General features: G+C 42.0%; 1 protein-coding gene across 2 annotated transcripts in view; it reads left to right on the top strand.

Moving 5' to 3' along the window:
* flnba (filamin B a) overlaps positions 1–12,347 on the top strand; it is a 69,350-nt gene that overhangs the window by 17,940 nt on the left and 39,063 nt on the right. For both annotated transcript variants that reach the window (XM_028004104.1, XM_028004103.1), the window contains exons 2-12: positions 5,699–5,808; positions 5,917–6,052; positions 6,330–6,427; positions 7,133–7,280; positions 8,811–8,929; positions 9,019–9,093; positions 9,876–10,038; positions 10,127–10,327; positions 11,021–11,158; positions 11,364–11,490; positions 12,119–12,255. In XM_028004104.1, the coding sequence (XP_027859905.1) occupies positions 5,699–5,808; positions 5,917–6,052; positions 6,330–6,427; positions 7,133–7,280; positions 8,811–8,929; positions 9,019–9,093; positions 9,876–10,038; positions 10,127–10,327; positions 11,021–11,158; positions 11,364–11,490; positions 12,119–12,255 (1,452 nt within the window). The remainder of the gene's footprint in view (positions 1–5,698; positions 5,809–5,916; positions 6,053–6,329; positions 6,428–7,132; positions 7,281–8,810; positions 8,930–9,018; positions 9,094–9,875; positions 10,039–10,126; positions 10,328–11,020; positions 11,159–11,363; positions 11,491–12,118; positions 12,256–12,347) is intronic.

Here is a 12,347-nt window from a genome sequence, read left to right as displayed (position 1 = left end):
CCGGATTAGAGAGTCGGAGGCAGAATGACGGCCTCTGTCTCATGCTCAACCCTCGTTACTCAAATCAAAGACATTAAAGGCCTCATGGCTGCTTTCTGTCTGTAATCTGGAGGTTTTATGATGCGCTCGGCGGCCCCCTCTGTGCTGCTGCTGCTGCTGTGAGTCATGTGACTCCGGTGTTGTTGTCATTTCAGCCGTGCATCAGGCATTGAGGTCCCCAGCGGCTCCTGCTGTGCCGTCATGCTGTTGGGAAGTTTAATTCCACCCTGAGTTTGTTAGTCATTGTAAATGAGCTTCAACGACACAAGAAGCTGGACTAGAGGGATCAGGTTGGATAAATGATGGGGTTGTTTAGGAACTGACAGACGTGTTGAAGCGTCTCCGCTTGACGAGACTTTATAGACATGACTTAATTTCATTGTTTTGAAAAGATCTCAGTCTCTTAATGTTGATCACGTTGGTTTTCTTTAGCAATGCCTAAGGAGAATTAGAGAAACAGAAACTTTGAGCCAAGAGTTTGAAACTGGATCTGGGTAACCGTTTACATCATCTCATGACGTTGATCCGATTTGCTTGGATTCATACACCAAGTTTTATAAAACTTGATAATTAAAGATTCCAGTTACAGTTTGAGCGATTATTCTGACCTGATCCGTAATAAGCTAAAATTATTGCTAGATGCTAAAATTACATTAAGTATGAACCATCTTTACAAGTTTAATAATAATCTTAAACAAGTTTAAGTGCTTATTGATCAATTTGTTGAGGTTTCTCTACTTTTTAGCGAGCTAATAGCTTTCCATGCTCGGTGTAGTCAGGCTGTCTGCTCTGGTGGAGCCTTCAGTCAGCAGCTTAACAGCCATGCTGGTTTTAAAGAATGGGTGACAGTCTGATCAGCAACAGGTGGGGCGGGGGTTAGGGTTACAATGAACCATGCAGTAAATGTAGAGGAGACCCCTAAACTTGAGCTTTAAACGTTACTCATCTTAAAGGGGCAAATAAACTTTTTGAGCTTTACATCATGTTACGTTATTCCCTCAAAAACATTCCTGGAAATCCCTTGATCTCCATGGCAACCATCCTGCTTTGCTAAACACCTGGGTTTACCTAGCCCCGCCTTTGAGGCGCAGCTCCTCCCCCACTCGGCTCCTTCAGACTAGCCAGCAGCAATTAGCAAACAGCTGCTGAGCTCGTTATAGGAGCTGCTGCTCAGAGCAACGCTGGTAGAAACATTAACGGAGGAGAAATGTTGGGTTAGAGTTGGTCTGTGGCTTTTAAAGAGACAGAGGCCCAATTTCAAGGTGTTAAATGGGGAAGTAAAAGTCATCATAGCATTTTATATCAACTGAAGGCAACATGGTTACTTTGCTACAAAATGGGACTCTGTGCCTGGAAAACACATAAATAACATTTCTTCTGTTTTTTATCTACAGTATTGTAAATGATGAAGGTTTTGTATTTATTAGTGATATTTAATGCACAATATGCACATTTAAAAGAAGAAAAGTCATTATATCCAGTTTCTCAGGCTTTGGATCGGAGAACTGAACAGTATTTTTGTTCGTCTTGTGCAGATAATTTTTTGAACACTTTTTGATTTTTGATGTTTTTGAGCCTCCATATCTCAATGCTTCTGTTGCACCTAAATTTTCCCTCTCTGGGACAATAAAGGATATTTTTATTTAACTGGCGTCTCATAAAATGGTCTTTAAACTGTAGACACGGTTCGACGGGAAGTTTCTGCACTTTAAAAACTTAATGAGGATCAGCTGTGCTAACAAAGTTTGGCTGCAGGTCTGGTTTGTTTACAAAATCTAACTTTAACGCTGATTTTTAAAAAATCAAAAATCTGTTTTATATTTGATAAAGCGTTTATTGCTGTGAATCTGATCAAAACCACATCCAGTTTATCAACAGCAACTTTTCAGGACTTTATCGTAATAAATGATGTAAAGCAGGATGAGTGGCAGTTTTTCCAGGATTTGATTTCCATATTTAATGTAGTGGCTCCTGCTGGCGGTTTACCTGCAGACCGACTGGAGGACGGTCTTTGTTCCTCTGTGTTTAGTGGAGCTGGGGGGGTGAGAGGCTGGCTGGGTGGGACGTTATGATCTCAGCCCACAGGAATCTGTGTGTTCAGGGGGCCGACCCACTCTGCATCCTGTTGCCTCCTCTTGTTAACAGATCTCCACCTGAGATCTCCACTCTCTCACGTTCCATCTTCCCTGTTTTTCCTTTCATTTATTCTATGAAAACGAAATCTTTGGCTGTTTTCAACTAAAAAAACAAAAGCACAGATTTAGACCAAACGCTGCTGTGACTTTTCCTCTGTCTGGTTTTAATCTGTTTTATTGGTCTCAATTAGTAAAGTCTGGAAAAAAATACAAAATCTTACCAAGTAATTTTGCTCTAGTTTCTAGTGGAAACATCTTAGTGCACTTGAAATAAGATAAAAGAAACTTACAAATTAGATATAGGAGCTTGTTTTAAGTAAATTCTTAATTTCACTTGATGTTATAAGTGAAATATTCTGCCAGTAAATCTAGTGAATCTAGTTTTTCATCGACATGAAGGAATTATTGACTTAAAACAAGCTCCTATATCTTGCTGAGACATTTAGTTTTGTCTTGTTTTAAGTGTAGTTGCATGTTTTTACTAGAAACTGGTTAAAATTACTTGGTAGGATTTAGTGTTTTTGCAGTGCATGTCTCATAAAATCCAACCAGTCCTCCTGCAGGGACCATAAAACCATAAACTGGTCATCCTCCCCCCTGTTTTACCTCCAGTACCAGACTGGGATCGGGTCAGAGCCACAGCAGGTATGTCTGGGCGTCGCTCTGGCTGCCGATGATGTCACTTCCTGTGCGGGTCGGGGTGTGCCGCGCTGATAAGAGTGAGCTGTTCGGTTCCAGCTTGCCTCACCTTTGCCCACACAAGCACTAGGCTTTATCTCGCTTTCCTTTTCTCCTCAGACTCGTTCAGCCTTTATTTGTTGGCAGAAACCCTCCCAGCAACAGCCGCTCTTCCTGCGTACGGGTGTTGCTGCGTCTCCATGGAAACGCAGCAACAAATCTGCAGGTGTCGGCAGGAGCGGAGGCTTTAAAACTTCACCTGAAGCAGAACGACGTGGGGAAACTGCTGTTTTTTCTAGATGAAAGGTGGGGAGGATGTGATGGTTCTTTCCCTCCTCCCTGACCAGAACCGGGTTCGGGTTGCTCTCTGGGGCCCGAGAGGCTCATTAATGGCGGTGGAGACGTCGCCGTGGTTAGCTGCAGCAGAACAATGCAGCAGATTACTGGAGCGCTCTGTAATCACGGCTGTTTCCACAAATAATTTACCATGTACACACAACTGATTAAACTGCTGACCTCTGTGAACAATGGGTTACCATGGCAACAACCTGGTTGCCCTGAAAACTGTTGACGGGACGCAAACGGCTCGGTTAGCTCTGAACTAGTTTCTCAAATCTGGGAGAATAAAAGATAAAGTGGCAACGCTGCAGTTATTATCAGTTAAGATCATATAATAGAAACACATGAAATATAACGTTATATAGAGGATCTTTAACACAAAGGCAAATATCACAATAAAAGTAAAAACCAGACATGCTCAAAGTAGAATAAAGTGAATACATAAATTGTCTTTTAGTTTAAACGAATATCATTTTCTTAGTGTCAAAACATTTTCAGATAAAAGGTTTATTACAGCAAAAATAAAAATATCACAGATGGAGAATTAGTTTGTTTTTACAAGTTTCTTGATTATTAAAGTTTAGTTTTTCAGAAGCTGCAAATGTTTTTAAGTCTGTTTTTTTTTTTAAACTATTAAAATTATTAAATTAATGAAATCTGAGTTAATTGGCAACGAGTCTCCCTGGGGTCAGAGGTCATGATGACCCCAGGGAGTCATCCAGGCAGTATTTAACAAACAAACAAACCCTTTTTGTTTTTCTTAGTAGAGAAACTAATTTATTCACTTTCTTCTTTCTAAACATGTTAAAATATTTTTCAAACAGGAAAACAAAGTAAGTTTTGTGCAACTTTTTCTAAATGAGCAACTTACTAAATAATTGTGATTTGAATCAATCAGAATGAAGTTTCACAGTGTGAGTCATTATGTTAAACTTTCTTTCACTTGGAGACGATATTCATATAAACTAAGGATAATTCTTCAAAACATGATTCATGATCAGTTCTGGTTTCAGGCTAGAAAGTGTGAACTTGTGATTAATCAGAGCGCTGAGTTCATCTGTGGGTGGGTGTGGGGTTAAAGGTCAATGATGAGCAAACTAACAGGAAGTTTGCTCCCAGTGACAAACGGCCTGTTGCACAAGTTTATTGCTACGACCTCAGGGAGAAAAGGAAAGTTAGTGAATCCAGATTAATTAGAAACGAGGCGTAAAGGAACCAAACAGCTGGAGTCTGAATTAAACCAACGGTGAGATAATGGAAGAAGATTAGAAATGCAGGAATCCTGATGTCGTAACTTTTCCTCTGAGGCGCTCAGTCATCATTGTGTCACCAGGGGCGCGGCGCGGCGCCTCCACCTGAGCTGATGAGACGTGTTTGGATCTCAGCTGTGCAGCAGAACTGGAGCTTCCCCCGTTTGGACCAGAGGGCTTTTCTAAACACTGGGGAGGCAACTCGTTTCTGTCGGCAACACGATTGCACAAGCATGCAGAGACAAACGCGTCCAGCAGCTCTGGGTGTGTGCCAGCTCCTCTGCTGCTGTGAAGTGTTTACACTTCTGAGGTTTCACCCAGAAAACCTGCTAAACCGCCGTTAGGCGCTCTGGGCGACCCACTGCGTTTCATTAAAAATGTTACAAATATCCAGAGTCGCACAATCAGAGGTCATAGTTTAGAATGACGGCGTGTCAGGCTAATGGGAACCGCTCACTGGTTAGCATCCGCTCACTGGTTAGCATCCGCTCACTCCCAGTCCAGTCAGTTTGAAGCTTAGCTTTATCCAGCATGTCCAAACCTTTTGGCATCGGGTCCAAAAATGTCAAGTTGAAAGAAACACAAAATTTTAATAACAAAAACGACATCATTTGTTTTCATTTTTCATAAAAATAAACAAACTAAGCATGATATTTTAATGAGATGAGCTTTATTTTGACATGCTTGTTGAACTAAAAAGGCTAGCTTGAAGCCACTGGATGTTTTTTTTTTTTTTAGTTTCCTTTTACTGATGAAAGAAATTGAAAGCAGAAACCAGATGAATACTTTGTGTTGCATCAGTGAAAATTTCACCCCAACATTATTTTTACTTCTGCATCAACGGCCTGAACTGTGATCAAGGACCGCACAGCATTGTCTTGATGGCTGCAGATGGCCCCCGGGCCTCACTTTGGGCACCCCTGGATTAATCCGTCTCTTCTGTTACTGATGTATAAAACACTCTATTTAAATAAACAGGTTAGTCTGGTGGGGGAAGTAAAGCCTGGAGGCCCGCCAGGCTTATAATGCCCAAATATTCATCTACTGGGTTCTGTTGGTGTTGTGAATAGAAAACAGTTTTTATGTAGTTTATTCTGTACAGCTGGAGATCAAAGTTTCAGGTCATTTATTAATGTGGTGAGACGACAAACCAAAAGATGATTTCTTCAACTCATTTTATAGAACTAATAAAATATCCAGTCTGGATCAGTAAAACGTTACAGTGGCATTAAAATGATGGAAAATCTTTTGTTTCAGACTCTAAAGCCATTGTAGACGGGAACCTGAAGCTGATCCTGGGTTTGATCTGGACCCTGATCCTGCACTACTCCATCTCCATGCCAGCCTGGGAGGGCGAGGACGAAGAGGTGAACAGATTTCGTTCAATTTGTTTGTTTTTCTTCTATTCATTTAAAAACATCTGAAAAAAAACATTTAGATGGAGAGCAGATCTAATCGTTTTGTTTTCTGTTCAGGCAGAGACAAAGACGCCTAAGCAGCGTTTGCTGGGCTGGATCCAACACAAAGTTCCTGATCTGCCGATCACCAACTTCAGCCAGGACTGGAGGAACGGGAGGGCACTGGGAGCACTGGTGGACAGCTGTGCACCAGGTAAACCAGGCAGTGGGATCCCTGAAGCTCAAAGAGCTGAACTGGATTTATTTTGAAGTTCAGTCGGCACCAATGTTGCTTTTCTGCTGTAAATCTCAGGTTTCTGCTGGGATCGGTTTGATCTGGGTTAGTTTGGTTTTGTCTGGCTGCTCATTAGAGCAAAGCCAGAGTTTAATGCCTGAAACTTGTAATTATGTTTTATAAGGATATTTTTGTCCTGTGTTTAACAGTAAAGTTGTTGCTGCTGATTCTTTAACAAATGCCGTCTCTCTCTCAGGCCTGTGTCCAGACTGGGAGACCTGGGATCCAGTGAAACCAGTGGAGAACGCTACTGAAGCCATGCAGCTGGCTGACGACTGGCTGGGGATCGCACAGGTGGGTTTTCACCTGTTTGTTTTACGTTGCTGCCGTGTTGTGGCTCATTCAAACATTTTATACATTTTTATAGAATGATTATCGTTAATATTCTGGCGAATCTGCTCAGATTAACTCCAGACTTTGCTATTGAACCTTTCAGCTTCTGTTTAATTTTCAGTTTTATTTAGTTACTTTTTTTTGGCATTAGAAATAAAAAGCATCTCTGCTGACCCAAGGCTCAGGTCAGAGGTCATCGCCAGATTTCAGGCTGTAATAAATGAAGCTGTGGGTTGACTCTAATAAATCAATCATATAAATTAAAACAATTTTCCATTTGAATGATTTAGTGTTTTTCTCTTTTTCTCCAGCCTGGTGCTTTAGTCTCAACTTGGACCATTTTTAGAAACTTGATAATTGTTATTTCTGCTGTTTATTTATTCTGAATGTTTAAAATGTCTTCCAGTCTTAAATATTCATTAAAATTTACATTTTAATGCTCTGAGAATGTTATCATGCCATTACCATTATATTACTGGAAAATGGTCTGAAAGCAACAATATTATTATTATTTATCTTAATAACTTCTGGGACAATTTGTCACGTCGGGGTTAATAAAAACCTCAGCTTTGCTTCTGTTTGTCTGGAGAAAGTTCTGGCTGGGTTCAGAAGCAGACGGGTTCCGTCAGCTGCTCTTCCTGAATCTTGTCCCGCTGATGTCCGCAGGTCATCGCTCCAGAGGAGATCATCGACCCCGGCGTGGACGAGCAGTCCGTCATGACCTACCTGTCTCAGTTCCCCAAAGCCAAGCTAAAGCCCGGCGCGCCGCTCAAACCCAAACTGAACCCCAAGAAGGCCCGCGCATACGGACCCGGTAAACCCACACACGCAGCGCTGCGAAACCAAATTAACTCAACACCCTGACCTCTGACCCCAACAATGACCGCAAACCAAACCGTCAGTCACAATTGTTTGGGATGCAGAAGGTCACGAGTGTCAGTCATTTTTTCATGGTAATGCATAACTAAGTTTTGTTGCAAATTTTCTGCAGAAATTGTGAAAAACACTCTTGTTTTTTGTCCTCCCTCCAGTAGGAGGCAGTATTTCTGTCTTTCGCTGCCTCTGTGTTATTTGATGACTAGTCAGCGATCAATATGGTGAATAACAAAGTCACATGTAGCGTCATAACTTAGCGCAAATATTTCTAAATTTGCACCACGAAATCTGTGATTTTGACTGCAAAGAAATAATGAAAACAATCACAAGCTGAACGTGAAAAGATGTTCAATATTTAATTTTAAGAAGTATTTATAAAATGCAGAGACAGCAATTAATATTTTTAATTTATTAATCAGTTTTATCAATGTATCCTGGCCCAACTGGCCCTTGAAGAATATTTATTATCTTAATTTGGCCCAAGACAAAAATGAGTTTGACACCTTTGCAGTAGATTAATGTTTCCACCAAAACACAAAGTAAAACCAGACACGCTGGATAATGGGAGCACTGGGAATGTTGCTTTGACAATGAAAGGAAGCGACTTCCTGCTGGGGTGAACAATGGCACACACACACACACACACACACATCCAGAAGAGGAAATACTCTAATATCTGCAGAAGCAACACACACTAAAGCCACTCAGTCTCTGTAAAATCATCCATGTTTCTCTGTTTTTTCTGCCTTTTTCAGTTTTACAACATTAAAGCCAAAAGCTGATTTACTGTCTGTCAGCCTGAAACAATCTGTTGAAAATTCAATTAACTTCCCCTCAGTCACACATTTTCCATTAAAGGAGAGTGTGTGACTGAGGGCAAGTCATGAATTATAAAACGGTAAAATTAGCTAATTCAGTTAACTCATCAAATTCCCTTTTACTGTTTAAAAATCTTAAGAGAAGTTACTCCAGGAACTAAAATCCCTCCTCCTGTTTTGAAGTTGTAATTGACAGGTTTTTAGAGGGGAACTGGTTTAATCACAGCCCAGTTTGGCTGAATCATTTTCAGACTCTGTGTGTGGCACAGAGTCTGGATTCAGTCTTTCCTCCTTTCTTTTTTCAAACTATTTATATATTTTTACACAATATTACCAGAAACAGGTGATTAAACAAAACTAACATTTCCTTTTTGTTGGAGCCAGTTCCCAACCTATACACTTCAAAAACAGAACAATACTTTAAACATGTTCCATCTGTGGTTGGAAAAATATTTTTTCCATATTATACACTTTAAAAAAAAAAAAAAATCAGTTTCCACCGTTGGTGACGTCATTCTTCCAATTACCAGTTATAATTTTCTTGACAATCAGCAATGAAATACATGGAATACATCTTTGGTCAGCATTTAAAACGTCAACTAGCGTATTATTATTATTATTATTATTATTATTATTATTACGTTGCTCAGGTATCGAACCTACGGGGAACCGAGTGCTGCGTCCTGCTGTGTTCACCGTGGACACGTTCAGCGCGGGTCAGGGTCAGGTCATGGCCTACCTGGACCATCCAGACGGCACCCGGGAGGAGGTAACGCTCCGTTTGGTGATGCTGGGGGCCGATCCCCCTCCGGTCAAAGGTCAAAGGCTCAGGCTCAAATGTCCCCGTGTTTGTTTCAGCTGAAGGTGGAGCCCAACGAGGGCAAGAAGACGTACAGCGTCACCTACGTTCCTCAAGTCATGGGGCCTCATAAGGTAAGATTTATGGTGGATTATAGCAGCTTCATAAACGTTTGCTTCACTTAAAGTCGGACTTAATGCAAAATTCCCATTTTGTGTGTTTTTATCCTTCTGTTTGGGTCTAAAAAGCAGCTCAAGCACTAAAAAAAACCACGTAGCCGTTTCAGTAACCTGCTGATTTAGTCGCATTTCATGGACACTGCACCATTTCCTAACAACCCCAGTGGAACTTTGCCTGTTACCTAGCAACCCAAGCAGAGCTCCAGCACATTTGGTCAACTGGTTTAACCGCTGTATGCGTTGTACAATGGCTGCTGAAAAAGACGAGTGTTTTGATGTTGACTTGCCATACAGAAGCAACTTCCTGCATTCTTGTTAGTTGTGCAGGAGGCTCTACTTCTGCTTTTCAAAGATTTACTGTTGTATAATTGTGCATTTGTTTGGAGCCATTTGAGTGTAAACATTGAGTTGGGGGGGCGTGGCCAACAACAGCTTATTTAGATCCAACCATTTTATTAGTAGCTGTGCGTGTTTAATTTATTTTGGATATTTAATATGTCTTCCAGTGTTACATGTTTAATGAATTTTCAGAGGGTGTACTTGCATGACTTTACCTTTATAGAACTTAAAATGATCTCAAAACAGCAATATTATTGTTTATCAGACTAACCTCTGCGGCAATTTGATCATGAGAGCTATGAGCGTGTTTTGGATAGAGCTACCCTAAAGTGTTCTAGGAAGGTTAAAGGTCACCTTTAAAGTCTGGAGTTGATAACAAATCATTTTGTTTTTTCCAGGTGACGGTGTTGTTTGCAGGCCAGCAGATTCCTAAAAGTCCGTTTGAGGTGAATGTGGACAAGGCGCTGGGAGACGCATCCAAAGTAACGGTGAAAGGCCCGGGAATCGAACCTGTGGGCAACATCGCCAACAAACCCACCTATTTTGACATCTACACGGCAGGTGAGCTGCACCGACCCGCCGCCGTCTCTTTAAACCGGTCAACGACGTTTCGGCTGAAGCTTTCTTCCTCTTCGTTTGCTCTGAACAGGAGCTGGAACGGGAGACGTGACAACCATGATCCGAGACCCACAGGGCCGCCAGAACAGCGTGGAGGTGATGATGGAGGATAAGGGTGACGGCATGTACCGCTGCACCTACCGCCCCACGCAGGCCGGACCGCACGCCATCACCGTCACCTTCGGAGGAGTGGGAGTCCCTAAGAGCCCCTTCGCTGTGGACATCGGACCGGGTGAGGAGTTTATTCTTTATTGTTTTCATTAGGCTGGACAATAAATCAATATGTATCGCGATAGACACGTGATCATTATCAGTAGATGGTACTTCTTATAGAATTTTCAATAATTTCACTGAAATCTGATCTAGAACCGCACAGTGTTCTGGGGCAGGTAGGCAGTTAAATAACACAGCTAGCTAAATAAAACTGGTGGCATCAACTGACTCCTTCAATCTTTGGCTAGCTAGCAACTCGCTCTGTCTCTGGCTAGCTAGCAACTCGCTCTGTCTCTGGCCAGCTAGCAGCTCGCTCTGTCTCTGGCCAGCTAGCAGCTCGCTCTGTCTCTGGCCAGCTAGCAGCTCGCTCTGTCTCTGGCCAGCTAGCAGCTCGCTCTGTCTCTGGCCAGCTAGCAGCTCGCTCTGTCTCTGGCCAGCTAGCAGCTCGCTCTGTCTCTGGCCAGCTAGCAGCTCGCTCTGTCTCTGGCCAGCTAGCAGCTCGCTCTGTCTCTGGCTAGCTAGCAGTAACTTTGAGTAAGGTCACGTTGCCATTTTGGTAGTATTTCAGATATTAAAAACAAAAAACGAATCAGTAATTATCTATTGACCGATATGAAATGCTTATATCATGATGCGTTTTCCGGCCATGTTGTTCAGCCCTAGTTTTGATCAACACATTGCTGCCAGTTTAAGTTTTCTGTCCGTCTGTCAGCCTGCATGCCAGGCGCCTGCAGGGCGACGGGTCGGGGTCTGCAGCCGGCAGGGATGAGGGTCAAGCAGGTCGGGGACTTCAAGGTGGACACCAGGAACGCCGGCAGTGGAGAGCTGAAGGTGCTCATCAAAGATCCCAGTAAGTAAAGTTTGTTCTTCCGTCAAACTTCCAGAGAAACCTTAAAGTCTGTCAGTTTTAATAATATCTTTAAGAGTCTTCCTCTCTGCATTCAATCACTGTTTCTCAAGAATAATAAATAAAATAAAAAGTGTCAAAAAAGAGAATTTGACATTGTTTAATCAGTTTTACCTGTTTGTATAAGTATGACTGTTTGCCTTTGCAGAAGGCAACGAGGAGCCGGTGAAGCAGGTTCTCAGTCAGGACGGCGTTTTCTGCTACGAGTATTACCCGAGAAGTCCTGGAAAATACACGGTCTCCATCACCTGGGGGGCTCAGCACATCCCCAAGAGGTGAGGAGCAAAACGAACCTTTGACATCAGCTCTGCAGGATTACATCCTCTGATCTGATTGGAATGAAGTGCTTGTTGATGCATATTTTGTTTTCTGTGCATATTTAAGCACCACAGCGTCTCTTGGAGACAAACTGGAGGATTTAGTTAGTCAGAACTGAATGTTTAACAGACCAGAAAGTTTGAGGTTCCTGATTTTTTTCAACAGAGTGGTTTATCAAGCTCAATTACCTTAAAACTAAACTTTCTTTTTCTACTGAGTGGAAGGAAAACCAAGCAGGTTATTAAAGGCCACATTATGCAGGAGGAAGATGAGCATTTATTCTTCTGATTCAGACTGAAATTTTATTCATACATATAAATGTTTCTCTGCAGTGATTGAAGATATTACAGTAGAGGAATTTGAGCCACTGAAACTAAGAATTTGGACTTTTTTCCCTCAAAATTCAGAGAAAAAAGTGATTTGTTTGTGGCCCTAATGTTCTTCCGTATGATGTGGATAAATCACTGATTGATGGGGCTCGGTGAGAAACTCGCATATTTTGCTTCCATGTTTCAGCAGAGCTGCAGATTTTCTTCTTTCATTCTGACTCGTCCTCCTTTTTTAAAATGTTTTTTTCCTCAACAGTCCATTTGACGTGGTGATCGGTCCGGAGGCGGGGCCTCAGCAGATCAGGGCCTGGGGTCCTGGATTGAAGGGTGGCATTGTGGGTAAACCTGCAACCTTTGTGGTGGAGTCTATCGGCACCGACGTGGGAGTTCTTGGTAAACCTGTTTCTCTCTTCTGAAGTCATCCACCTAATCCTCAGAGTTTCTTGTTGCCAAATGTTTTTTTATTTTTTTCATCCACTCTGCTC

This window comes from Xiphophorus couchianus, chromosome 20 (genome assembly GCF_001444195.1).
Source record: "Xiphophorus couchianus chromosome 20, X_couchianus-1.0, whole genome shotgun sequence".
Classification (NCBI taxonomy): Eukaryota; Metazoa; Chordata; class Actinopteri; order Cyprinodontiformes; family Poeciliidae; genus Xiphophorus; species Xiphophorus couchianus.
The sequence above is the reverse complement of the archived record's forward strand: the minus strand, read 5'-3'. Positions and strand labels throughout refer to the sequence as shown.